The 25918-nt window shown below is 39.0% G+C and overlaps 2 protein-coding genes and 1 pseudogene across 4 annotated transcripts; 1 reads left to right on the plus strand and 2 right to left on the minus strand.

Annotated features, from left to right (window-relative positions):
* The first annotated feature begins 4729 nt into the window (after window positions 1-4729).
* LOC131331004 (dihydroflavonol 4-reductase-like) lies at window positions 4730-8736 on the plus strand (annotated as a pseudogene).
* Window positions 8737-9564: 828 nt separating this feature from the next.
* LOC131331005 (transcription factor IIIA) lies at window positions 9565-12781 on the minus strand. The gene is made up of 6 exons (XM_058364801.1): window positions 12589-12781; window positions 11706-11840; window positions 10935-11226; window positions 10448-10683; window positions 10079-10222; window positions 9565-9961 (listed from the first exon to the last, which is right to left on the minus strand). The coding sequence occupies exons 1-6, from the start codon at window positions 12715-12717 to the stop codon at window positions 9779-9781; spliced, it is 1119 nt and encodes a 372-aa protein (XP_058220784.1). The 5' UTR covers window positions 12718-12781; the 3' UTR covers window positions 9565-9778.
* Window positions 12782-13623: 842 nt separating this feature from the next.
* LOC131331006 (auxilin-like protein 1) lies at window positions 13624-23460 on the minus strand. 3 transcript variants are annotated; one of them, XM_058364804.1, is made up of 8 exons: window positions 22897-23460; window positions 20055-20416; window positions 16435-19964; window positions 15989-16078; window positions 15838-15903; window positions 15652-15741; window positions 14947-15123; window positions 13624-13935 (listed from the first exon to the last, which is right to left on the minus strand). In XM_058364804.1, exons 1-8 carry the CDS (start codon window positions 23268-23270, stop codon window positions 13900-13902), a joined length of 4725 nt encoding a protein of 1574 aa, XP_058220787.1. In that variant the 5' UTR covers window positions 23271-23460; the 3' UTR covers window positions 13624-13899. The 3 variants fall into 3 exon arrangements, with proteins under 3 accessions (XP_058220787.1, XP_058220786.1, XP_058220785.1); XM_058364803.1 differs by having other exon boundaries at window positions 15989-16069; window positions 16435-20416; XM_058364802.1 differs by having other exon boundaries at window positions 16435-20416.
* Window positions 23461-25918: the final 2458 nt, after the last annotated feature.

Here is a 25918-nt window from a genome sequence, read left to right on the forward strand (position 1 = left end):
GAGTTCATATTCATTTGTTAAAAGCTTGTTCAAGATTGATTTGTTAATTCAGATTGGTTCGTTACAATAACAATCCAAGCTTGAATTAATACTGCTTTTGAAGCTCATTAAGATTTCAAACCAAGATCGGATTAACAAGCTACTGCTTGGCTTGTTTGACCTATGATGTATAAAAAAATTCAAGTTACAGATTGGCTCATGTTTGGCTTGTTTAATAAAACTCTTTTAAGATCTGCTCATCTCATAAATAAGTTAAGCTCAAACATATTTTTAAATTTGTTGAGTTTTCAAACCAATTAAATCTTTGATCAACCACTTGTTCGGCTCGTTTAACACCCCTATTCTTAATTATATAAACTTAGAGCTAGTTAATGTAAAGAGTAAAGTACGTGCACGTTACGGTTTGACACCATGCATAATAAAACACCATTTTCTATGCTTTTGATTAATTATTATGCATGCACGCACGTACTCTTCATATTTTTAGTATCTTGGTTAATGAAGATTGGAGTAAATCAGTGCGTTTATTCTTCTTGTTTGTCGCGCGCCTGGAATTAATTTTATCCACGGGGGTCAAAATATTTTACTAGGAATTTGTGGGGGTCCAATGATATATCTTCATTAATTTCGTGCTGCATGGGGAAGATTTAATTAAGCGACATTACGTACCGTAATTAGCTCTGATGGATATTGTTATTACATATCGTAACTAAATAATTCAACTACTAAAAATTCAATGGGCGCACATGGCATGGTAAGCTATAAGTTGCAAACGTTACTATATACGAACATATTTTCCGCTATAATTTAGGGGGTTCAAGTCAGCTTCCTCACGTCACTGGGGACAATCCCACCATGCAAGTTGAGTTGAAGTCCTTTATGGAATGTCCTTGTAAAAGTTTGATAGCACCTAGAATATTTCAAACCTAAAACCTAAAAATAATGTGTACATTACCGCCGAAGAGGTTTAGTAGTGTGGTGGTTGCGAAATTCCGAGGTGATGCTCGGGAAAAAAGACTCTAAGTCAAGCTGTGATAACTCTAGCTATTGAGAAAAAAAACTTGGATAATTAATAGCGATAACTCTTGTGCTCAATCTTACAAGAATGCGAAGGTAAAAAAATGGAGAGGTTTGAACACTTCGTTTGAAGTCCAAAAGTCCAAAAAAAAAAGTACACACGCCTTTGAATTCCAAAAATAAAAGTACACACGCCTTTTCAGAAAGCGCCCTTTTAACTTTTAAGTGTACCACCATTCTTGCCAAGCAGAAAAAAAAAAGTGTACCACCATTCTATGACATGAATTATCACGCTATTTTTTCGTTCGTTTGAGGTCTCAAAATTGTTACGCACTGTCCTCAATAAACTCTCTCTCCCCACTCATTAATTTTACAGATCTCTCTCAAAATTTAAATCGAACAAAATTCCTTGTTCTCTTCTCTTTTCAAAAAGAATTTTTCAAAAAATTCCCCCTAGATTCCCCCTACTTCTATTATTTTTCTCTCTATCTCTCTCCACTTATTACCCCTACCATTTTTCAAAAAAAATTTCAAAACACAATCTAAACACAGTATAATATTTTAAATGATGTATTTGAATTTTGTCCACATTTGGGGCGGTAACCAGATATGAATGAAAGTACTTTCACGGGATTTGCTTGCTTTTGGAGAAGGGATGGGTAAGAGGTGAGAGACCCCACTGTCCAAAGGATAGAGTCAATTTGTTAATGGGATGCATGTGATATGTCTATTTATGCGTGCCAATATCATTTTTTGGTTTTTTTTTTTACATATCCTAGTTCTGTCCCTGTGGGTTTTCAATAAACCTAAGGAAACGTACATTTTTACATATATCTTGCAAATTCTTCATTTTTGTGGGGCTCATCTCGGGTTCCACCAATATGATCCGAACCGTTAAAATAATGTTTTAAGAGTTTCTGTAAAAAATCAACTCGATAGGATATCGGTAAGGGTTTTTTCAGAAATCATAGGGTGAAACAGTCTGATTCGCCTTGCGATTTCTGAAAAAGCCCTTACCGATATCCTATCGAGTTGATTTTTTACAGGAACTCTTAAAATATTATTTAAAAAATAATGAACGGTTCGGATCATATTGGTAGGACCCGAGGTGGGCCCCATAAAAATGTATGTACAAAATATGTGTAAAAATGTATGTACACGTAGCATGACTGTGTATAAAAATACAAATAATCTGTTCATTTATGTACAAAGTTGTAGTACTAGCTTTCCAATGCAATTTGTATTTGTTTTGGAACTATGCATAACTCAAATTGAAAGGCAGAGGTCCACAGTTGTCAGTTAGGGCCTTTTGTTGGGTCCAATTTAATAATTCCATCCGTTCATGTTTTATGGTTGGGTCGGTCCACAGTTTTGATGGCCTTACCAGCTAAGGCCTACTACTTTGGGCCATGGCCCATGCGTGGATCCGCGACCATATTACATATTACGATGTAGTAATTATTCAGTGATCCTGTGCCGTCCGCAAAACCGTCTAATAATTTTTTATCTTTTGTTACGAAAAAGCCCTGTTTAGGCCCATTATGCATCAGGTTTGTGGGCTGTGGGAAACGCTTCTCGTGGCCCAACTGCCATGTGGTCTTGTTTCTCCACAAAAAGTGTCAAAATCAGATTGGCTTGGAATTGCGGGCGTGTCAAGGCAGGATTGCTGCCCAAATTTGTATCAAGGTCTGAAAGCCTCAATCTGACTTCTAATCGAACAAAAGTGCACAGCCTAAGGGTGGAGACCGTGAGGTGGTTCGTGGTTTGCCTTGTCGGGATAAGGATTTAAAATTTCCTAACCGTGTGAAAAATGGAAAGAAAAGTAGAACAAGGCCCAAAACAGAATTAAATGGACTTTATTAACGGTTTAACAAAGTCTGGTTACAAGGAAATGAAATAAAATCTAGGCTTAGCTAGATTGAGTACAAACTATGCTAGAAAGTAAAGGTAATTGAAAGATAAGCGGTGAGCTTGATGGTCGTGGACCTTTGCCAAGGCCTCCAAAACTGAGTTATAGGAGCTACAGGCCTTGAGCTGCTTCAAAATGCTCCAATGCATGGCTGCCATGCAACTTTCTAGCAAAGGCTTGGGCTTGAGCAGCTTCGAAATGCTCCAATGAGGGGCTGCTCTCTAAACAAAATGTGTCTTTTACTCCAAGAAGATGGCAAAGGCCCGAGAAATCCTTCTCTTTGGAAAAGGGCAAAAAGAATTTCAATTCCTACAGCATCCAAGCCATTTGAGCTGCTTCTATACTCAAGTTATTGCTTGAATAGACTCCTTCCGGGCCCACCACATTTGAAGACTAGTATTATTCCAGGCCTTCCTATCATTTTATTGGGCCTTGCACCTCTTGTGGGCCCTTAAACCCTTTGAGCTTGATTCCTTATGGAAGAAGGATCGAGAATTAAAAGATCCAGTAGGCTTGGGTGAGCTGTTTGTGAGCAGCTTGCTTAGGTCTGCAAGAGTCATTCACTTGCATTTTCATGGGTTGCATGTATGCCACCTGTCGCTGGCCCTACATCATGCTGAAGAATGGGGTCCACTCAGACCTTGAGCTATTTGTAAGCAGCTTACCCAGGTCCAAACAAGAACATTCTAGGCCTTTGAGCTGCTTGTGAGTTGCTTGGGATGTCTCCATGCATGGCTGCCATGTGTCCTTGGTTTGGTTGAGTTGCTTGCATGCATGAATGCTTGTAAAAAAGGAATATTTGGGCCCACCAAGGCAAAAAACGCAGGCCTGGTTGAGCTGCTTGTGAGCAGCTTGTGTGATGTTAGAGAGAACTTTCTAGGCCTTTATGGCCCTTGAGCTGCTTGAGCAACTTGCTGGGGAGAAGCTTCTAGGCCTTTGAGCTGCTTGTGAGCAACTTGCTTCCCAAGCATGACTAAGCAGCTTATATGGCCTTCTTGACTTGGTCAGTTTTAGGCCTAAATAAATCTGAAAAACTGGGCCCAGACCTGAAAAACAAATCTTGGCCTTATCGGGCTAAATAGGCCTAAAAAACTAGTCCGAGTTTTGATTAGTTGGGCCAAAGCCTGAAAATGGGTCCAGATCTGAAAATCAATTTGGGTCTTGACTAATTAAGCCATGCTCTAAATATTAATGTGGCCTAATTAATTTTCGAACTCTCTCCTGCCCTTCCAAACTCAATTTGGCCAAATTATGGCTACTTTAAATTCTACCAAAGGCCCAATTCAATCAAGGCCTAATTCTACCAAACCCAATAAGCCTTGCGAGCCTAAGTCTGGTGAGAAAACTCAGGCTTTAACTGATTTGGACCTATTTGGAGGCTTTGTTACTTCTAAAAATTGGACTAGGCTTGGGCAAAAATGCTCAGGCCTAATGGGTCGACTCAAGACCTTGGCCAATCCTGAGCCTGAATTTGTGATAAAGAAATTTTAGGCATTAATTTGGCCCAGGCCTTTGCAAACTCAACTCAATTAGTGGCGTTCAAATTGGCCTGATTTCGTGGATGACCAATCATGAGGTTTTTCAAGGCTTGAGACCATCATTCAAGGCCTAAGACCATCATTCAAGGCCTTTTTCTAACTAACAAATTGATTTTTTGAATTTTGGCCAAAAATTGGTGTAAACAGGTCCGTGTACCAATTTGCCACTGCCCATTTCATCATCCATGATGTCTCCAAAGTGGTTTATAAAAAATCATGTTGACTAATCCTATGTTAATTACTACTAGTCAAGAAAAACAACTCTCTCTCTCTCTCTCTCTCTCTCTCTCTCTCGTTTATATACACAAGTATATACACCAACACACAATAGCATTCCAGCATAGGAAGACATGCAAGCAGAAAACAGAGGGAATGGAGCAACAGTCTGTGTGACTGGCGCGTCGGGATTTATCGGATCATGGCTCGTCAAGAGGCTTCTCGAACAAGGCTATTTTGTTAGAGCTACAGGACGCGACCCTAGTATGTTTTTCCGGCCAGCTTATGCTCCCCTCGACTGTTTTTCTCCTCTTTCCCCTTCTCTTACTTTTCTACCAACAAATTTAACTCACCAGGTCGAAAAACTATTCTTACACAAGAATTGATTTTCTGTTAAATTTGCAGCTAATTTGAACAAGGTTAAGCATCTATTAGACTTGCCCAAAGCTGAAACACACCTCAGCTTGTGGAAGGCTGAACTAACGGAGGAGGGAAGCCTTGACGATGCCATTGAAGGTTGTGCCGGTGTCTTTCATGTTGCCACCCCTATGGAACTTTCTTTCAATGATCCTGAGGTATGATTTATTGTGTTGTGTATGTGTAGACGAATTTATGTACACAAATCCAACGCATGTTCAGGGACTGATGCGGGCACGTGCTCCCACTCAATTTAATTTAATTTTCTTTTACAAAAAATAATTCAGAAATTAATTATGAGAGCTCTAGAGCCAAAAATTAATTATAATTCTTAAAGATAAAATGATCAGACAAATATGATCTTCACATCGGTTCGAACGGATTGAAAATTGGAACACTTAAGTATCTGCTCTTCATTTAATTTTACGGCTCTCTTAGGGTTCTCATTTGAGAGCTCTAGAACCAAAAATTAATTATGACCCTTTAGGATAAAATAATCAAAAAAATAAGATCTTCGTACCGATTCAAACAGATTAAAAATTGGAGTACTTAAGTATTTGCTCTTTATTTGGTTTTACGGCTCTCAAATGAGATCTCTAAAAACAAAAATTAATTATGACCCTTTAAAATAATATGATCAGAAAAAGAAAAAAAAAGATCTTTATATCTATTCAAATTGATAATAATTTGAAGCACTTAATTTTTTGGACAATGTTATAAGTACTACACACAATCACATTATAAATAATTCACTAATGAAAAAATATGAGCATTATTTTTTCCAATTTTGCCCCTTGATGGTGGCTCTCATTAGAGAAGCCGTAAAGGGATTATAACCCTTTTTTGCGTTTATTTTTAGGAATTTTTTGAAATTATTTCTCTTTTCTCATACGATGAAGTTTAAATTTATATTGTGCTTGATTGTAAATTTTTGTTAAAGTGTAGTAAAAATTGGTGCCCCCACTAGAGAGAATTTCTGGATCTGTCCCTGTGCATATTTGTTTAGAACAGTTCGGTGCAAGTAGACACTCCAAAACAATGAATAAAATCACTCGTATCTAATGATTATGAATATGGCCGAATCTGTGCACATAAATCTGTCTACATAGCATTATTGAACACATAAACTTAAACAGAACAAAATGATTACAGAGACCCTGTAGTGATAGGCTAGGATGTACTGATGTAGAACATGTGGAGACCTAATTTCATGATCAATTGGACCGGTCGAAGTCTCGGAAGCCAAACGTTGTTTAATTGCAAATTACCTAATTTGACAACTTTCGGACGAGTTTGGTGAGCTGACTTATTTTCGCACTGCAGTCAATACATATCAACCTTAGGTTGATGATCAATGATGTTTTTCGGCTTAATTCCTTTGTTTATGCCTCCAATTGGATGTTTTTGCCGTTTTAGAAAATATTTGTTTCGTTAATAACTTTTAGCGTATAATTCCGTAAAAGTTGATTCTTTTTGAGAAAGTCATGTTTTTCTTTCCTTTTTTCAATTTTATTATTTTCCCCAAATTTTGGGAATTTTCGTTTTTGATTTAGGGTTTTGCTAGGGTTACGTCTTTTTTCTATAAAAGGGGTTGTAACCTAACGTTTATGCAGTTTTTTATCAATAATATTCAGATTTTGTCTTTTTCTCTTGTGGACTCGAGTTTATCATTCATTCGATTAGTACACAACTAATCTCTTTGTTAATTCCACTGCATCACTACTACTGTAGTAATTTGGATAATTCCCTTTAAATGTTCATTCTTTGGTTCTCCGATTGTTCACTTCCAGGAAACCAAACACTACCTCAGGGCTCAGAGTACTCAACACAAAGTCCGTTTGTTATGTACAGTATTAAGATATAGTAGCGGGATAGACCCTCAGGGCCACCTGTACCCAAAAGTGTATGTACCTCTGTTTCCATGCAATTTCAGCAGGATGAGACTTTTGTGCAATTCTGCAATTGAAATTGCGCGGGAACAGAGATAAAAGCACTTTTTCGGTACATAAGATTTGACCTCTGAGATAACACACTGGTTTTATGAATTCATGCAGGGTTAACATTTTCTTCTTATTTCATGCTTAAAATTGATCATGATTGGCATGATAAGTTTGTTGAGAATCGATCACGTTTTTGTGTGCAGAATGAAGTGATTAAACCGACAGTAAATGGGGTTTTAAACATCATGAGATCATGCTGCAAGGCCAAAACCGTCAAGAGACTCATTTACACTTCAACCACAGGAACCGTAGCCGTTCAACGACATCCCCAGTCCGAGTTCAATGAGAGTTTCTGGACTGATATAGACTTCTGCAAGGACCAAAAGATGACCGCATGGGTAAATTTTTTGCTTATGCTACGGTACGCCTAAATTTATGGTTATTCCCTTTGAGACGACCTATCGATTTCACTTGGCATCCAACTTTTTAATCTTTTCAGATGTATTTTGTGGCGAAAACATTGGCCGAGAAAGCAGCATGGGAATTCGCCAAAGAGCATGGTCTTGATCTCGTAAGTCGTAACGATTCACCCTTCTCTTGTCATAGGGCCTTTCATAACTCCCTCGAGACCTCTCAGCATTGAGATTTCGCTTTCCGTAATAACTAGTAAGTATAATTTCTTACTTTGGGCAAAGCTTGTTGTAGTTTCTATGCGAAAGTTACGAGATGATGTACCACTATGGTTTAAGCAATGCAGGAAATGAAGCTCATTACCCAATGACTCGAGCTGGAGCCGTTCACTTGGATGATGTATGCAATGCTCACATATACCTTTTTGAGCATCCGGAGGCGGAAGGAAGATATATATGCTCGTCTCACTGTTTCACCATTCTGGATCTTGCCAAATCGTTGAGCCAAAGATACCCAGAGTACAATATACCAAGCAAGTATTTGATGAAAAGAAAAGTTGAGAGATACTCCTATATAGAAGGAAAGTACTAAAGGCCTGTTTGTTTGATTGGATTGGCAACAGAGGAATTACGAAAATTTATAGGATATATAGTCTCATCGAACTAATAACTAGAGATTTGATGAAACCAAATCCCAATGTTTCGTGGAAAACCAAATCTAGATGATGAGGTCCTCGAGTATAATCCAATCCGGTGCTCAAATCTGGACAAACAAACGGGCCTGGTAGTTTTTGATAAAGCTCAACCTCTAACGTGTTCTGAAATCTTCACAGGTTTGAGGGTGTTGACGAATCATTGAAACCTGTCCCTTGCTCATCTAAGAAACTCATGGACCTAGGATTCAAATTCAAGTACAACCTCGAAGAGTATGATGTGGGCAATTTGGTCTCGGATGCAATTGAATCTTGCAAAGAAAAGGGGCTGATGCCAGTGTAGATCACATTGCTGGAAATCAAGAGAGGAACAAGCCCACAGCATTGGCACTCGGATGATTCGCTCTCTAATTCAAAATGCAGATAGTTTACATTTGTAAACATGGATGGCTTTTGATCAGTTAGTCCTCCAATTTGTATGCTTTTTTGTTTTCCTACTTCTACAATAACATGTGAAAACAGACAGCCAACGGCAAATATGACAGCAAATACTTCAGTTCAGCATCGATCCTTCCTGTATATTTTTACTTTGCCTCCAATCCAGGCACCTTAAGTGGAAAAATCAAGCGTTTCCGATAAAGTTTAGGGATCTCCCTCCACAAATCAAAGTTGTCAATATGTGTAGTTTCAAAAATGGCAAGTACACAAGTTCGAGGACATTACCGAGTGTTAAATTCAATAGACGCGTGAGAATGAGACGAGACTTCCCAGGATGCACGCAGAGATGTCAGGTTGACAGATATCTCTCTTGAAATTTGACTCCTTCACAAAAGCCTTTGCAAATTCAAGATCCAAAATCTGCTCAATGGAAAAGAACAGACAAAGAAGGGAGGATTCCAAATGGATGCAAATATTCTTTTAGACATATACTGCTGTCAATTTGGAGCAAGAAGCTTAGATGAGTATAAACATGGCACCCGATCTCTCATGGCTATGTCTCACATGCTTGAAACTACAGTCCGGTGATTTCTGGACTTTCATATTTGTGACACAATAGGGATCGATCTTACACATAACTATCGTATGAATTTAATCTATTTCATATTTTCTGTCGACGAAGTAACAAATGAACTTCTTATTCGAGAAAAGGTGCAGATAATTACAACCTTGGCAAGAGTCTCATGCTCTGTTCACACTTACTGCTAAAGAAATCTAACTTCAAAGAAAGATAAAAAAACTAGCTCAGATATGATGTTTGGGATTTGTTACGATCCTGATGAGTACGATGGCAGGGGATTTGGTCTCGGACCATTTAGATTTGAGGAAATGTTCTATTGATCGATCTGTCCTCCGATTTGATGCTTTTTTCTTCTATGATGATACAAGAAAAGAGAGACAATGGCAGATACAACCCCAGATTCATTTGGATTCCTTTAAAAGGACCATAATCCGAGCACGCTCACAAGGAAAAATCAAGCGCATACAATAAAGAACCATTTTGTTCTTTTTTTGAGCATCAATACATACAGAACTACATGTCGTCCATATCTCAGTCTCAAATATACACGAACACACATCTTCTGAAGTTCTACTAGGAGGCAAGTACATGTACATATAACTATGATAAGTGAGCATAGACAATCCTAGAAAACTAGAAAACACCAGGCAAAACTCAATGCTAGTCATCCGCTTCAGTAGATAGCATCCAGGAGAGGTACTCAGGCCCCTGACGCAAAATTGAATCTGACTCATTGGGCGGAACAACCCTCTTCCGCGTAAGAGATTCTATAGGCGGAACCTTCCTTTTTTGCCCGCCCCTCGGCCTAGACCGGAACAGTTCATCCGACTCCTCAAAATCCCCCTGAAACCACACCATACAACGGAATATCAAATCCCACTCTAAATGACATGAACAGAGAAATAAGGGGGAATTCCAAATCGATGCGCAGGTTCCTTCAGATTGGAGAAAGAAGCTTACATGTGTATAAACATGGCACCCAGATTTCTCATGGTTATCTCTGACATGCTTAAAAGGGAATCTCATACCACACCCAGGAATGGTGCAAGCAAAAGGCCTGAGGGCAAGGTGCACAGCTTTCACATGCTGTTGGAGATTCGATCTCTGAAAACAAAATACCGACAGAATGAAAATCCACTGTAGGAAAATTGGAGAATATTTTAGTTTACAGATCCCTTCATGAAACAAATGAATCGATTCAATCATTGAATATCATATCACATATATGCATTTATCAGTGACATCATGTATTGGTCTCGAATCATTTGTCTACTATTTGACCAAATTAGAAGTAGAGAAAATAGAGAGGATATGTTTGCAGCAACTTACAGATGAAAATGTGTGCAAACAACCCTTGAAATCACATTTGATTCTATCTGAACTTCCTACTGGTTCATGAATACGAAGGTGCCGCTTGATGTTCTTCTTTAGTTGCTTGGTCCCACATATCTCACAAGTAATATGCTGGTGGCAGGACTGAAGATGGGCCCTAAGGCATTGCTCATTACTGAATGATTTCAAACAGCCTGGTTCTGTACAAAATGCCTCCACAGAATCCAACTTAACTGCAATAAAAAGGTCAACATCAGAACTCCACAGAAGCCAAGTTCAACAAGGGAGAATAGCAATAAACATACAAAGACCGAGTCACCAAAAAATAACTCTAAAAAATAAATAACAGCGTTAAAAACAACAGTACCTCTATACAGCAATAACTGTAAATCTTTACCACATTTAAATAAATAAACAAGAGCACATGCAGTGTCAACAAACACAAACTGAATTTGGAAGATAATTCATGAGAAAAACAACTTGCCATGAGAAGCTTCATGCTTTTGCAACCTTGATGGATATTTAAACACTTTTCCACAACCAGGTTCTGGGCAGACACACTGCTTCCGAGTACCATCATCACCGCTGGAACTAGATTCTTCATCATGAATTTCCTTCACATGTCTGCTAACATTGCCTTTAACGGAAAATCTACTCCTACAGTTCTTGATGGGGCATTCAAAAAGTTTCCCTTGATGCTGAAGAAGATGACGTGTCAAATGGTCTTTCCTTCTATAGCTGGAATGACAGTCATCTACTGGACAAGCAAACGGCCTCTGTACCACAGTTCACACCCTTTAAGCAATTGATTTGGCTAAACTTCATGGATATAGCAACACAATACCGTCCGACAAATAAAAAATTCTCAAACCTCAAAAAGGAACAAGGCGTGATTGAGGCTCACTTGATGGAGCTTCACAGGAGGTCCCCCTGCCTGGTACTAATCCATTCAAGGTAGATATGGCTGCCTCTAGCATTTTGGAGTTCTTCATGTGGGATCCAATGCTTCACGCGATAACAACAATGTGATTTTATCACATTATTTCAATCACTAATAAAAAGTACAAAACCTGCAAAATTATTTTTCTTTCAATAAGAAGTAACACCAACCCAACAGAGTAGAAAACATGAAATAGTAAACTAAAAAGCTGTAAAGATAACTGCCCAACACCTAAACAAATGTTTGCACAATAAACTGATATAGGGTGCAAATAGCAGATAATAATCAAAATTAAAACCAAAAAATGACTAATACCTCAAGAGAATGGCCTAGCATGTGTTGCCTTAAATAAGCAGGCTTCTGGAAACTAGCACCGCATTCTTCACATGTATTCGACTTCGGCCCCTCACTTTCGCTTTCTTCATCAGAGTTTCCTTGTGTCATTTCATCCTAATTGAACGAAAATTAAAGCAAATAAAAAAACAAACTATAAGAGCTTGTCTTCAACATTCTCAACAGTCACATACAGACATACTCACTAATAAATCAGACAAACAACAATAAAGTTGAATCGGGTGGCAAAATATTTCCAGAATCAATATCAAGAATCTGAAAAAGAGCATCAAAGTACGAGGATTTGGGCAAAATTAATTAACCCAATACAGGGCTGGAAACGAGCCGACCTGAGCTTTGACGTTCAAGCCAGCTCGTTCAAAACTAGTCTAGTAGTAAGCTCGAGCCCGAGTCAAAAGCCCAAATAATCGAGCTCGAGCACACCTCACTTATTATCGACTTGTTCAAGCTCGGTTCATTTACTACATGCCTCTATATAAGAGCCGAGCCTCTACAAACGAGCCAAACTTTTATAATCAAACCAAGTTACAGCTAACTCGAGCTCTACTCGTTTACTAAACGTGCCTAAAACTCGAGCTTGAGCCCATAACAAGCCGAGCCACGAGCTGCTTGCGAACAGGTCCGTAAATAAATCGTCGGCAGCCCTAAGTTTTCAGGCTACATATCAGTTGCTTCACATCCTACAACCTCGAAAACGAAACCCACATAAATACAGAAGTAACACAACGATATTGAACCCAAAAACTGTTTTTTTAATGACAAATGACTAAAGTTGAATAGGAAATCAAGTGACGTGTGGTAAATCAAATCATGAGACAAGTGAAGAGATAGATGTTGATGAAACCTGGTGGTGGGAGAGGAGGTGAGAGGCGATGAGGGACTTCTTGGAGCGACAGATCCCACAGTATTCGCAGTAGTATCGCCTTATGTCTCTGAATATCGGCTCTCTTCTCAAGCCTGCCTCCATCCCCATTGAAGAGAGAGAGAGAGAGAGAGAGAGGGGCGGCCAAAGTGGGAGAAATGAAACAAATTAGGGTTTCGGCGTTTGGCGATGTCTACTAAAAATTCCCAAACGAGTTGGGCAGATGGATGGGCCGGAAAAGTTGCTGGGCCAGGTCCGGGTCGAATTTTCATTCGACTACTTGGAGTCTTGGACTAAATAAATGTTTGTTAAACGCATTTGGTATTATTTAGTAGTTGCTCTCTCTTTTTTTCATAATTTTATATATATATATATATATATATATATATATATATATATATATTACATCGTTCATCTCAGCAAAGAAAATTTAAAAAAATTATTAATGTAGACCAAAGTTGAAAAAAAGTTGGACGATAAAATCACGACTCCTTTAACTATCTTTTTATCATTTCCTAAACCTTTGACCCAAATTTAATTAAAAATAAAGATTAAAAAAATCAAAAATACTTGGTCAAAAATACCCAAAAATTTAGGGCAAAGAGGGCTTGTTAATTATGAATAATAAACCTGTCCGTTATAATAAAGGGATATAGGGCACGTAAAGGAATAAAGCTATTTGAGCTTGAATTCCCGTTCAACTTGTTAAAAAGTTTACTTCAGATCGTTTTGTACTTGGACACTTGTGAACACTAATTGCTCTGCCCATTCAACTAATGATGTTTAAAATTTCTAATTACTCGTGGTCCGCTATATAAATGTTTATTTAAGATCGACTCGCCTTGGTTGAGTGTGACTATATTTGTACAATTTGTTAAAATTTTAAACCAAACTTGAATAACCCATTGCTCGGCTCGTTTATCAGCACAAGGAGCTGAAAACACTCGATGGCAGTTAACAAAGCATTGCATATAGGTGCGGCTTGCCTTCCTGGAAATGAAAACAGATGACACATGGTTTGTCTAATTAAGGAATCTTTTCTTTCTTTAGCCCCCTTTTTTGGGTACAATAAGAACTTAAATAATACATATAGAAAGAGTTCGTGATGAATGCATCTTGAAAGTATACAAACTCTCTCTCTCTCTCTCTCTCTCTCTCTCTCTCTCTCTCTCTCTCTCTCTCTCTCTCTCTCTCTCTCTCTCTCTCCTCTTATTAAGAAAAAATGAAAAGTAATATCATATGTACTAAATTACAGAAAAATGAACAGCAGCTAGTTCTCTCTCTAAAATGTCATCACCTTTCTTCTGAGTTGAACTTGTTCCAAGCAGCCTGAAAGTTATGAGAGCCAATAAAGTCAATTATGGATGCAAATGTCTGTTGGTACTCCGCATAATTATATACCAGCGTAAACCTTGAGCCTGTGTTTGGATCTTGAATTTGCAGTTTTTGGACAAAGAGAAAAGAATCAGAACAGATACTACCATGCAATGTTCCCTCTACAAATCGCTTCAGAAGTTCAAGATTCAAACACGACCTAAAGGAACAACCTATGACCAAAACTCTGACCAATAATATCTTCCATCTTGTTTTGGGTTTTCCCCGAAGCCCCAGACATCCTAATGGCTTCTTTTTGTCGAAGAAGTTATGCCTATCTTTCGAGAGAGGCTATGATGCTCCCAAGTGGTATGGGAGCATCATACTCCCAATGAATTATATGCAATACTTACCATTCACTAAGGCAACACTTACCATTGTATAAGGCAGAACTTACCACACTTGTGTGGTAAGTTCTGCCTTATACAATGGTAAGTGTTGCCTTAGTGAATGGTAAGTATTGCCTGTTCTGTGGTAAGTAATCCTCCGTTTTTTAGGTCAAAACCGCCTCATTTTTAACAAAACCACCCTATTCTTAGTTTTTGGTTTTGATCTAAGGGCTGTGATTTATCTATTTTCAATCCAAGGGCTGTAATTTATTGGGAGTATGATGCTCCCATACCACTTGGGAGCATCACAGAAGTTTTGCTATATCTCCACATTGAAACTTTTGTTAAACACCACTTCTTATGCTCTTACCAAAATGGTTTTTGAATACGCACAGATACTAAAAATCATAAATCCTACGGTGGAGACCGTTTTCCTTTCTTCTTTTAATTTCTTTCGAACAGTTAATTCCTATAGGAGGTCATGAACGCTATTACGTGCAAACTTGAGGCAACTAGGGACCAAGAACGTAAGAGTAAATCTACACGGTGCTATAAAGCGGTCAAGATGCAATATTTGCAAGAGAATAGATACAGAGACTGCCATCCGCCATATTTGATCATGAGACCATGTACACACCTTTAGAAGATCAAAAACCTTCTCACATATGTACTTCTGCTGAATGGTTGCACCCCTTTGCTGCAACTTATCAGGATGAACATGAAGAGTGGCTCTCCTGTAAGCTTTCTTTACCGCACTAGTTGTTACAATTTCTGTAAGGGAAACAGATTGCCAGCCGCTATTGGGCCCAAGGACCTGCAGACAAGGAAATACAGTTAACACCACTCCAATAATACGTCAACTCATTTCTTTGAAGATGAATTTCCATAATTATATTCAGTGCATAAATTTAAGCGTAAAATGAAGGTAGACAAAAGGTACAGCAAAATACTGACTCACTCTAGAAACCTAAGTAGGGAACGTACACAATACAGCAAAAGAATCCTGTTTAGATAGAAATATAGCCCTCACTTTCATAAAGTAGCACACAATTTGCTCTTCATTTAAGCCCTTATATCAAGGCACTTTATTTCATGAATGTGACATTAAGCACTTGTAGAGGGTAGTATTCTACAATCTTATACTGAAGTTTTATAGTCCCCTTTGGTAGGGCAATAGGCATTCCCAGGTAAGGCAGCTAATTATTGTCCTGCGTTCAGTATGGCTATAGAATCTCTTTCTAAAGGTGATTTGAACATTGAGAACAATGCAAAGCAACAAATTCTTCTGTAAAGACGATAAAAAAAATAGTCAGAAAATAGAGGACAATACGTAGTTACGTACATATTGTAGAGTAGAAAGCAGTGCCCGCAAATTCCCTTCCTTTCCACTTGACCATCTCTTAACTTCAGCATCCAGAGTTTCTGCAAATCTCTGCAATCACAAATAGATAAAGGACACTAAGAATATGCATGCATTTTTTGCTAACTTCAGAATCTCCAGAAAAAGTAAAGTAGAATAGATAAGTACATTTCTCTCAGCTTGCTCTTTCTGAGCAAGAAGATCACGCCTATTCTTTTCCGCGAGAGCTTTTGCCTGGAAAAGATAAGGGAAAAGCATGAAGCATTTGTATGACAGGTCACAAACTTGTTCGAAACATGAACAGACATAACATTCATACCGCTCGTTCCATGCTTCTTTGGTTTCTCTCTAACCTTGCCTTACACCTCTCAGCTGATTCACCAACACTTTCATCCAATTTCTGTGTGTCCTGCAGAAAATGCAATCATTATCCATCGCAGGCAACTAAGAGCGTCTCCAATAGTTTAAGCCATTTCATGACTTGCTACAGTGCTATTTCTTCCATTTTCGGCAAAGCTACTCAAGTGGTATCATAGCCATTTTTCCATGTAGCACGTCGCAAACATGAGATGGCAAATTTGGCTTCCGAAATAGCAAAAAGTCATTTTAGCTTGTAAATTGGCACGCCACTAGAGTAGATAATTTGGCAACACTCGCGTTGGCAAAGAGATTAGAGAAATGGCTTTCTATTGGACATGCTCTGAAGGTTTTCTTCTGTGCATGCACAAGAATATTAAAAAATAAACAAGCAAAAGCGATACTCACAGAAGAAGAAGAGCTCTGCCTCATTCCACTCTCTCTGAAAGCACCAGAAACCTTCTCAGCGATACATCTCTCTGCCTGTTCTTTCACTCCAGAGGTAGCCTTCTGTGATAATGCTTTCTCTAGGGCCCGCTCCCTAGCCTCTGCAGTTGCTCTCTCTACTGCAGCGCGTTCTGATCTAAGTTTAGCTTCCATGGAAGCTTTCTCAGCTGATGACTTAGTTGCTGCAGATGCCTTCTCAGCCTTTTCTCTGGCCTCAGCCATTACTCTTTTTCGCACTTCAGCAGTTGCTTTTTCCACGGCAGTCCTTTCTGCCCTTTCTCTGGCTTCAGCAAATGCCCTCTCGCGAGCTTCACGGATTGCTCTTTCAACAGCCATTCTATCCTTTTCTCTCTCCCTTTCCCTCTTGTTCGCCTCATCCACTTTCCTGAGGTATTCTTTTTTCACTTCTTTTCGTTCAACTTCTTTGGTTTCCTTCTCTTCAACTGTATGGGTTTTAGCAAGATTATCCACATTCTTATCTGTAATTGGGTTTGTCTTGATATCTTCATCTATTCTTATTGTTTTCTCTTCCCCTCTGTATATACTAGGTGGTTGAGATGTTTCTGTTTTCCTCCCTGTTTCAAACCATTGTTTCCTGACTCTTCTCTCATGAGCTGTGTCTAAATTACTTTTGGTAACTTCATCAATAATTGGGTCTGTCTTGATATCTTCATCCATTCCTGTTGTTTTGTCCTCCCCCTCGAATACACTCGGTGGTTGAGATGGTTCCCTTTTCTTCCCCGTTTCAAACCATTGTTTTCTGACTCTTCTCACATAAGCTGTATCAAAAGTACTCTTGACTTCTTCTGGATCAAAGACTAGTTTTTCATCAACTTCTTTCTCATCTTCTACTGATGAATCACACGCCAATATCTTAATACCACTTCGCAAACTGGAGTTTAACTCAGATTCCTTTTCATTCTGGTCTGTTTGTTTAGCTCCATAACTCATGTCAGTTAAGCCAATATTTTCTGGACTGTGATTGAAAAGAAGAGCCTCAGAGCAGTCTTTTGTCTTGTTTTCGATCTCAATGTGTTCAGCGGCATCTCCAACAAGGCCACCTGAATTACAGCTCTCTTTTTCCCCCACCTCATATGCCATTTCAGTTGCTTCCAAAACATTTTCATCCAATGCGATTTCCCCAGAAGATTCGGTGACATCTGACATTCTGTCATTATCTTCAAAAGACAAATCATAATCATCTTTTATATCTCTATGGACCTCTTCACTCTCACCTACTGCCGACTTACAGTCATTAACAGGTGCATCAAAATTCATCGTCTCCTCAACAGCCTCCTGATAAACTTCCATCGTCTCATTACCTTCAGTCTCTCTCTGTATGCTTTCAGTGTCTTCATTTTCATCAACCAATATGTCCATTCCCCCCAAATCACTGTCATCTTCTTGTTTCTCCTCACATTCTTCTCCATCATTACAGGCATCAATAGTTGCATCAAGATTCATTGTCTCCTCAACAGCCTCCTTATAAACTTCCATCGTCTCATTACCTTCAGTCTCTCTCTGTATGCTTTCAGTGTCTTCATCTTCATCAACCAATATGTCATTGAAACTCTTGTTGCTGATGTCCAGATCACGAGACTTGTCCGAACTCCTCTCATTGTCATTTCCTTCATGGGCATCATGTTGTTTCTTCTCAATGCTTTCCGCCTCAAAGGCCTCTTCATAACCTCCCCACAAACCAGATGCTTCTAGTCCTTCATCAAATTTGTTTTGTTCACAACTCTTTCTTAGCCCATGTCCACTTTCTTCCTCGTGAATATCGTTCAACAATTTCTTATTTTGTTCCTCGTCCAAAACGTCTTTTAGTTTCTTCTCATTTTCCATGCACCCCTGGGCTTCATCCTGTCCCTCCTCATTATTATTCACCTTCACCCCCTGCGAGTCAAACTCCTCATTCTCCTTGAGGCCCAAAAACTCTTCCAACTGTATCTCATTTTGTTCCTCTTCGAAAATGTCTTCCAGTTTCCTCTCATTTTCCATGCATCTCAGGGGTTCATCAAGTCCCACCTCATTATTATTCGCCTTCACCCCTTGGGGCTCGGACTCAAACTCCTCATCCTCCTTGAGGTCCATAAACTCTTCCAACAACTTCTCATTTTGTTCCTCTCCCAAAATGTCTTCATATTTCCTCTCATTTCCCATGCACGCCTGGGCTTCATCAAGTCCCTCATTAGTATTCGCCTTCACCCCTTGGGACTGAAACTCCTCATTCTCCTCAACATCCAAAAACTCTTCCAACAACTTCTCATTTTGTTCCTCTCCAATAATTTCTTCTAGTTTCCTTTCATTTTCCATGCACTCCTGGGCTTCATCAAGTCCCTCCTCATTATTATCTGCAGTCACCCCCTGGGACTCAAAGTCCTCATTCTCCTTGAGATCAAAAAACTCTTCCAACTTCTCATCTTGAACCTCCACAAAAATGTCTTCTAGATTCTTCTCATTTTCCATGCACTCCCGACCTTCGTCAAGTCCCTCCTCATCATCACTTTCCCTGTCCCCCATGGACTGAAACTCCTCATTCTCCTTTGGCTCCAAAAACTCCTCGAATTCATTCTCACATTTTTCCGGCGCCTTGGAAGCTTTTTCCTCTTCCCCTGTTTCTTCATCTACCCGGGCAACTCCTGGTTTATCATTGTCCTCCTGCTCCTGAACCTCTTGAACAGCATCTAACCTATCACCATGCTGGTCCAAAACTCGCGTCTCTTTAATTGTATTTAATTTGACTTCTAAATCCTCCAGCTCCCGAGCTTCTTCATCCACTTTCTTGCCACTTCCATCCAGCTGCTCCAAGATTTCTTTCTCTGTTTCCATCTCCTTCCTCCAGCATTCATGTGTATCTACAGCTTCAATAATGCTGTTTCTGCTGCCTGCATGCTCACAAGACAAAGGTGCAGTTCTGCACTCACCTCTGGTTGCCATTCCCGAAATCTGTCTCACTGCTCCACAAGCTTCGGCCGATACAAATTTGTTTCCATTTGTATCTCGTGCAACCTCCTTAATAAGGGAGATCTCCTCTACCTGTTTGCTGTCAGGAGCTACTTTGCCACTTCTCCGTGCTTTCTCCCTTTCTGACTTGGAGAAAACTTGAAAGACAATGTCATCATATTCACTCATTTCCTTAGCATTCTTCTCTCTAAATCTGGTTTCTCCAACGGCAAATTTATCATCCCTTCTGTTATTGGTATCTAAGCCATCCTTGGAACTTGGCTTTGAAAACCTTTGAGTACTATCCTTCTTCCGTTCCATAAATTCTTTAGCAATTCTTATACTAGCTTGTGCCGTCTCAAGTGCTTTTCTCAAAGCGGCTGCAGATGCAGCTGCGGCTGAATTTACATCTAACTCCTCATCCGAAAATGATGGTGAACAGTAACCAGGACCAGCTTGGGAAGCATCACTTTTAGGACCCTTGGAGTTTAAATCAATTGACCTCGTTGGCACACTCTTATTACTGGTTAAGTTAGCAGACACACCTGAAGGTGATGACATCTTAGAGGAATGTGTATTGGGTTCATTAGCACCAAATGACTTATCTACTGAAGACGAATACAACTCATACTTACTCGATTGACTTTCAAATATTCCAGTAGCATCAGAAGAATGTGAATATGCAGCATTCGAATAAATTTTTGTCGGAGATGTCACATCAACTTTTGTCGGGGGTCCATATTTATCTCCTTCTTTCTTCTGGACAGGAGGATTTTCCTCAATGAAACAAGTAAATCCAGGAACAGCACGGAGTTGAGTTATACGTGTTGTCCCATTTTTCCCATTGTTGCTTTTTTGGCTGCTTTTATGATAAGACATATTAAACTGCTTCAGACCCGCAAATGACTGATTAGGAGCTTCATTTTGGAAAGCTTCATCCCTATAACGATCTAATTGATCCGTCCCATCAGAATGAGATACTTTTTTGGCAGGAGCCCTGCACAAACAACAATAACGAAATTCAACAACCCAGATTCCATGTGCTATTCAATGAGGGAGAAAAACTTCATAGCGCAGTGACAAAACCACAATAAGCAAAATCAAGTGCTACGTATCACAAATGGGGAAAAAAAAAGTGTCATCAGAAAAAATCCAGAGAGGTCTCAATTCCTCCCAATTTCCAAGTTGGTGGTATTTTTGAACAAGCTACACCGACGACAACACGACCAAATTAATAAAGAGAAGGAAAGTTCAATACACAAGAAAGTCACAGGAATCACAATTTAAATCAAGTGAATCATAACGGGCCAGATAGGAGGATCCACTCTGCATTTGTCCCTCCCCCCTTTCTCCCTGCTATCTTGGGATTATTAAGACAAAGGCTACATTCACTTAACAAGATATTGGTGCAGGAAAATTGTTCCTAAGAAACTTTTAGTGAAGTGAAGTATTCCCTTCATGCATTCAATTGAAACTAATGCCAGTTAAAGGTTGAAAAGCACTCGTTAACTTATCAGAAAGTTTTGTGGAAAAGTTGCAAAGCAGTAGTTTAATTGTGTGAGAAACTAGTGCAAGAACAAGAACTTTTTGCAGGTTTAAGGGAAAACTAATCCTAGTGGAAAAGTTAAAGATGTGGATCCCACAACTTTCTCGCCAACTGAACATGTAAAATAGCCGGGAAAGTTAAACGTTCATGTACTTTCCTTTCATTTCCTTTCCTAGCAACTGGAAAAGGCCTAACTATTTTTTCCAGTAATTTAACTAAGGGTCGAATCTCGCACCAGATTCAAACCTCCAATCAGATTTTCCAAGGTAAAAGTACCACTGCAGCAAAAACTACTTTCTCGAATCCTTCCCTCACCCAGCTCTTTGTCGGCATCTCACAGTAAAGCCAAATCCGCACTCCTTTGTCAGTTTTTAATTTCTCACTTTAGCAACAAACAAGCAATAATTCCAAATCCATGTCAGTTATCTCCGGCTAGTGGTCCTTAAATCGGATAATGAAGCACTAACTATCGATAAATTCCTGCATGGCTTCTTTAAACGTTCCCATTTCCGGTTTCCAACCACCACGTGGGCAACGTTTAGGATTCGTAAGCAATTTTTGTGCAATCTAGACGCCGAATCTTAGGCAATTTTTTCCTTTCAACTCAACTCAACTAATAAGCAGCATTATATATGCTGACTTGAGCACATAAGTCTTGTCTACCGAATCCACCTGCACAAACTAACTAATTATACCTTGTGGATTCATCTATGGAAAAACCGCATCAACCATCCAAAGTAACTACTTATTGAAATTTGAGGGAAATCTAATCCCAGTGGGATTTTAAAGATGTGGGTCCCGCAACTGTCCCGGAACTTATGAAATCACAAGGAAAGTTAAATGTTCCCGTACTTTCCTTTCCTAGCAACTGAATGGGGCCTAACTATTTCTTCCAGTAATTTGACTAGGGGCAGAATCTCGCACCAGATTCAAACCTCCAATCAGATTTTCCAAGCGCAGTAAAAGTGCCACTGCAGCAAAAACTACAACCTCCCTCCACCAGCCCTTTGTCGGCATCCCACAGCAATGCCAAATCCGCACTCCTTTGTCAGTTTTTAAATTTTCACTTTGGCAACAACAAAGCAGTAATTCCGAATCCAAGTCAGTTATCTCCGGTTAGTGGTCCTTAAATCAGATCATAAAATACTATCTATCAACAAATTCCTGCATGGCTTCTTTAAACCTTCCCATTTCCGGTTATCAACCACCACGTGGGTAATGTTTGGGATCCGAAAGCAATTTTTGTGCAATCTAGACTCCGAATCTTAGGTAATTCATTCCTTTCAACGCAACTAATGACAGTCTTGTCTAACAAATCCAGCTGCGCAAACTAACTAATTATACCTTATTGATTCATCTATGGTAAAACTGCAAGTAACTAATTATTGAAATTTTAGACCTTCAATTTGTTTTCTTCCACTACGACTTCTGTGCAACTAAAAAAGCAGGAGACTTCTTCCTTTTCTTTTTCTTTTTCTTTTTCTTTCTCTTTCTTACATTTGATAACTTAAAATCGGGAAACCTCATACCACAATAGCAACATCATTTACTTCTGATAAGAAAAATTCAACAGCAGCCTTATAACAGATACAAAAACCTTTTATTTATTTATAACTCAGATGTCTGGGCCGCATCTCAACTAATCCCGGACCAATCCCACCTTACACTAGCGGGGAACCAATTAAAGCCGGAGCAAACAGAGACAAAAACTTTTTCTCAACTAATCCAGGACCAATCCCACCGCCCACGGGGCCAATTAAAGCCGGAGCAAACAGAGACAAACTTGTAATCATACCAAAAGCAAAAGCCTTCAAATTTCACATGCAAAGGGAGAAATTCAAGCTCGAACAAGAACGCCAACATCACATACAACAGGAAAAAGGAAAAAAAAAAAAACAAATGAAATGTAATAGTACCAAAGAAAATTATACCTTGCTCCGGCAGAGAAATTTCTAGCTCCGTTCGGTTTCGCAAACATTTCCTCGTACGAAGCACCTAAATCTCCTCCGTCTCTAAAACCTTCGAAAATCGCCGAGTAATCGAGCTTCGAGGCCGAAACTCTCGCCTCGCCGAGAGCCGAGACGTCGAGAATCGGGATCGAAGAGCCACGTGAGCCGCCGAAAATCTCGCCGTAGTCCTCGATGCGAGACGCGTGCCGCGGCTGGGCTCCTCCGAACCTCTGCGCGCCCCTGCCGCCGGCGAAGACGCCGTCGTACCCGTTCCTGGCGTCGTAGCCAGCAGCACTGCCAGTGCTGTTCGCACTGGGGAGCTTCTTCCTGTGGAGCTGGCGCGAGAGAGACTCCATCGACCGGAGGCTTGGGTCGGTTATTTAGGGTTCACGCGGCGTCGTTGTTTCTCTCTCTCCGCTGTGTGCTTGCTTCCTTCGTCTCTACTGTTCTGGCTTGTTGACTGGCGGTGTTTGTTTTGCAGGGAATATCTGGCGAGTCAGACAAAGAGGCAGTGAACGTTAGCCTGGTCATGTCAAAAAGGAGCTCCCCTCTAAAACCTCTCACTATGATCAATTTTTACTCCCTCCGTTATTCTCGTTTTCGCTAAACTACAAGTTATAAATTACAACGTTTAGTTTTACGTTAAATTCTTATGCACGGAAAGAATTAAAAAAATAAGAAATTATACTTTTACACAAATATTTTTAAAAATATCCAAGAAAAAATTTAAAAATTATCTTTCTCTTAGGCCATCCACAGTGGTATAATCAAATGCCAATTGTTTTTAAAGTTAACAATGTTGGTGCAAAAGATTACTCACAATGGTATAATCAAATTTAGCAACATCCTTAGAAATAATCAAATTTTGAGCTTTGGATAACCAAAACTAACAACCTTTTTCAATAATCAAAATTTGTGGATCCTACACCACATAAGTTAACTAGTTTCAAAATTTGTATACACACGTATTTCAACTAGTATTTTCTTCTTTCCTTCTTCGCCCACTCCTTTTTTTTTTTTTGGGTTAAAAAAATAAAATTGAAAAATAAAAATTTTATGTAGCCAAGTTTTTTCGCTACTCTATATCTTTTTTACTTCGCCAACAAACTATTTCTCTTTCTTTTCCTCCAAAAGTGAAACTCATATCTCTCGATCATCTACAATTCAATCCATCATCGCCGGATTAAGGTGTTTCACTCTTCTTTCCTGTTTCTACTACCCACCCCCGAAAAAAAAAGAAGGAAAAAATCATAATAGAAGGGAAGGAAGTCACCGATTTTTTTTTCAAAATTAAGAGAGGGAATCGATATATTTTAACTCATAAAAAACGTATATGGAGGGAAGTGAATGTCGGGAAACAGGGGGGAGAGAGAATGAAATTGTAGTGGACCCCATATTTTGATTATGGACTAGAAGTAATCATAGTAAAGCTTAACATTGCTAAGCTTAACAATCTCTTAAGTGAATAATCAAAAGCTGATGTGTCAACTTTTGGTTATCATTTTTTGATTATACCACTGTGGATAGCCTTAGCATCTAAATGCTTGGCAATTGATAAGAAATTTTGTCCCGACTATACTGAGGTTTCTCGCTAGAGGACATTGTGAGTGAATTTTCTAGAGTTAATTGAGGTGCATATATGTTCACCACCACACCAATTTATAAATCAAAAAATAAAATGTTAACCTTATTCCAATGAATAATGGTTAATGTGCAAAAAAATGCATTGATATTTGTAAAAAGTGTACAAATATCTAGCAAGAATTAATATTTGTGAAAGGTGCATAGAAACTCTAATCTTTCAAAATTTACATGTGGATTATCATTTCTTTGTGGGTTGAGATTAGCAAATCATAAAAACTAATTTTTGTCTTTATTCAAAAAAAATTTCAGTTTCGACCATAATTTTTTACAGTACTTTTTTTATTTCTCTCATCTAGGCTAACCATTATTTCACAAAAATTTAATGCAAAATTAACAAATACAAATTTTTTTTAATAAAAATAAATATAAAAGAAAAAAGAAGCCAAGTAATTTGTTTAGCTAAAAAGCACCATGGATTGAGAAAATTGTAGAGTAGGGACAGGTTAGGAATTGAAAGGAAGTGGGGTCTAACTGTCAAATGCTGTCAGATGTGGACGGGGTTAAATGGTAGTAATCGGCGATTTTTAGGAGAAAAGATTAGGCCGATGAAGAAGCCGTTTGACCTGCTTTTCGCGTGTAAACAGTAGTTTCCAGAGATTCTAAAAGTGACGAGATATTCTAGTTGTTGATTAAATAAATACGGACTAGATAGAATTTAAGAAATTTTTACTAACAGATATTCTATCACGTCTCCTTTACCAAGGCTATCCACGCAGTGGTATAATTAAAAGTCAATTGTTTTTAAAATTAATAATATTTGTTTGAAAGATAGCTCGCAATGTTATAAACAAACTTGACAACATCTTCAGAAATAATCAAATTTTGAGTTTCGGATAACCGAAACTAACAATCTTTTTCAATAATCAAAATTTGTAGACCACACACCATATAAGTTAACTAGTTTCAAAATTTGTATACACGCGTGCTTCAACCGGTATTTTCTTTTTGAGAATAAATTATTTACACCGCCGGTGTAAACATTTGTTTCCTCCAAATCAATTGCATTGCGCCACGTCATCATATTTTATTAATGAAAATCCTATTGGTACCGACGGTACCATTGGGGAAAATGTACCGACGGCCACCGGACGGCCGATCCGAGCCGTCCAAAATTTTTAAAAAATAAAACCGAGTGGGCTTGCGCGAGAATCAATGGCATCCGAGGTCTGTAGGGTACTTGATCCGAGCACCCATTTTTCGTGTATATACACGTATATACATATATAGACGAAAAAGGGATGCTCGAATCAAGTACCCTACACACCTCGGATGCCATTGATTCTCGCGTTCGCCCACTCGATTTTGTTTTTTAAAATTTTTGGACGGCTCGGATCGGCCGTCCGGTGGCCGTCGGTACATT

Source organism: Rhododendron vialii, chromosome 6a (assembly GCF_030253575.1).
Source record: "Rhododendron vialii isolate Sample 1 chromosome 6a, ASM3025357v1".
NCBI lineage: Eukaryota > Viridiplantae > Streptophyta > Magnoliopsida > Ericales > Ericaceae > Rhododendron > Rhododendron vialii.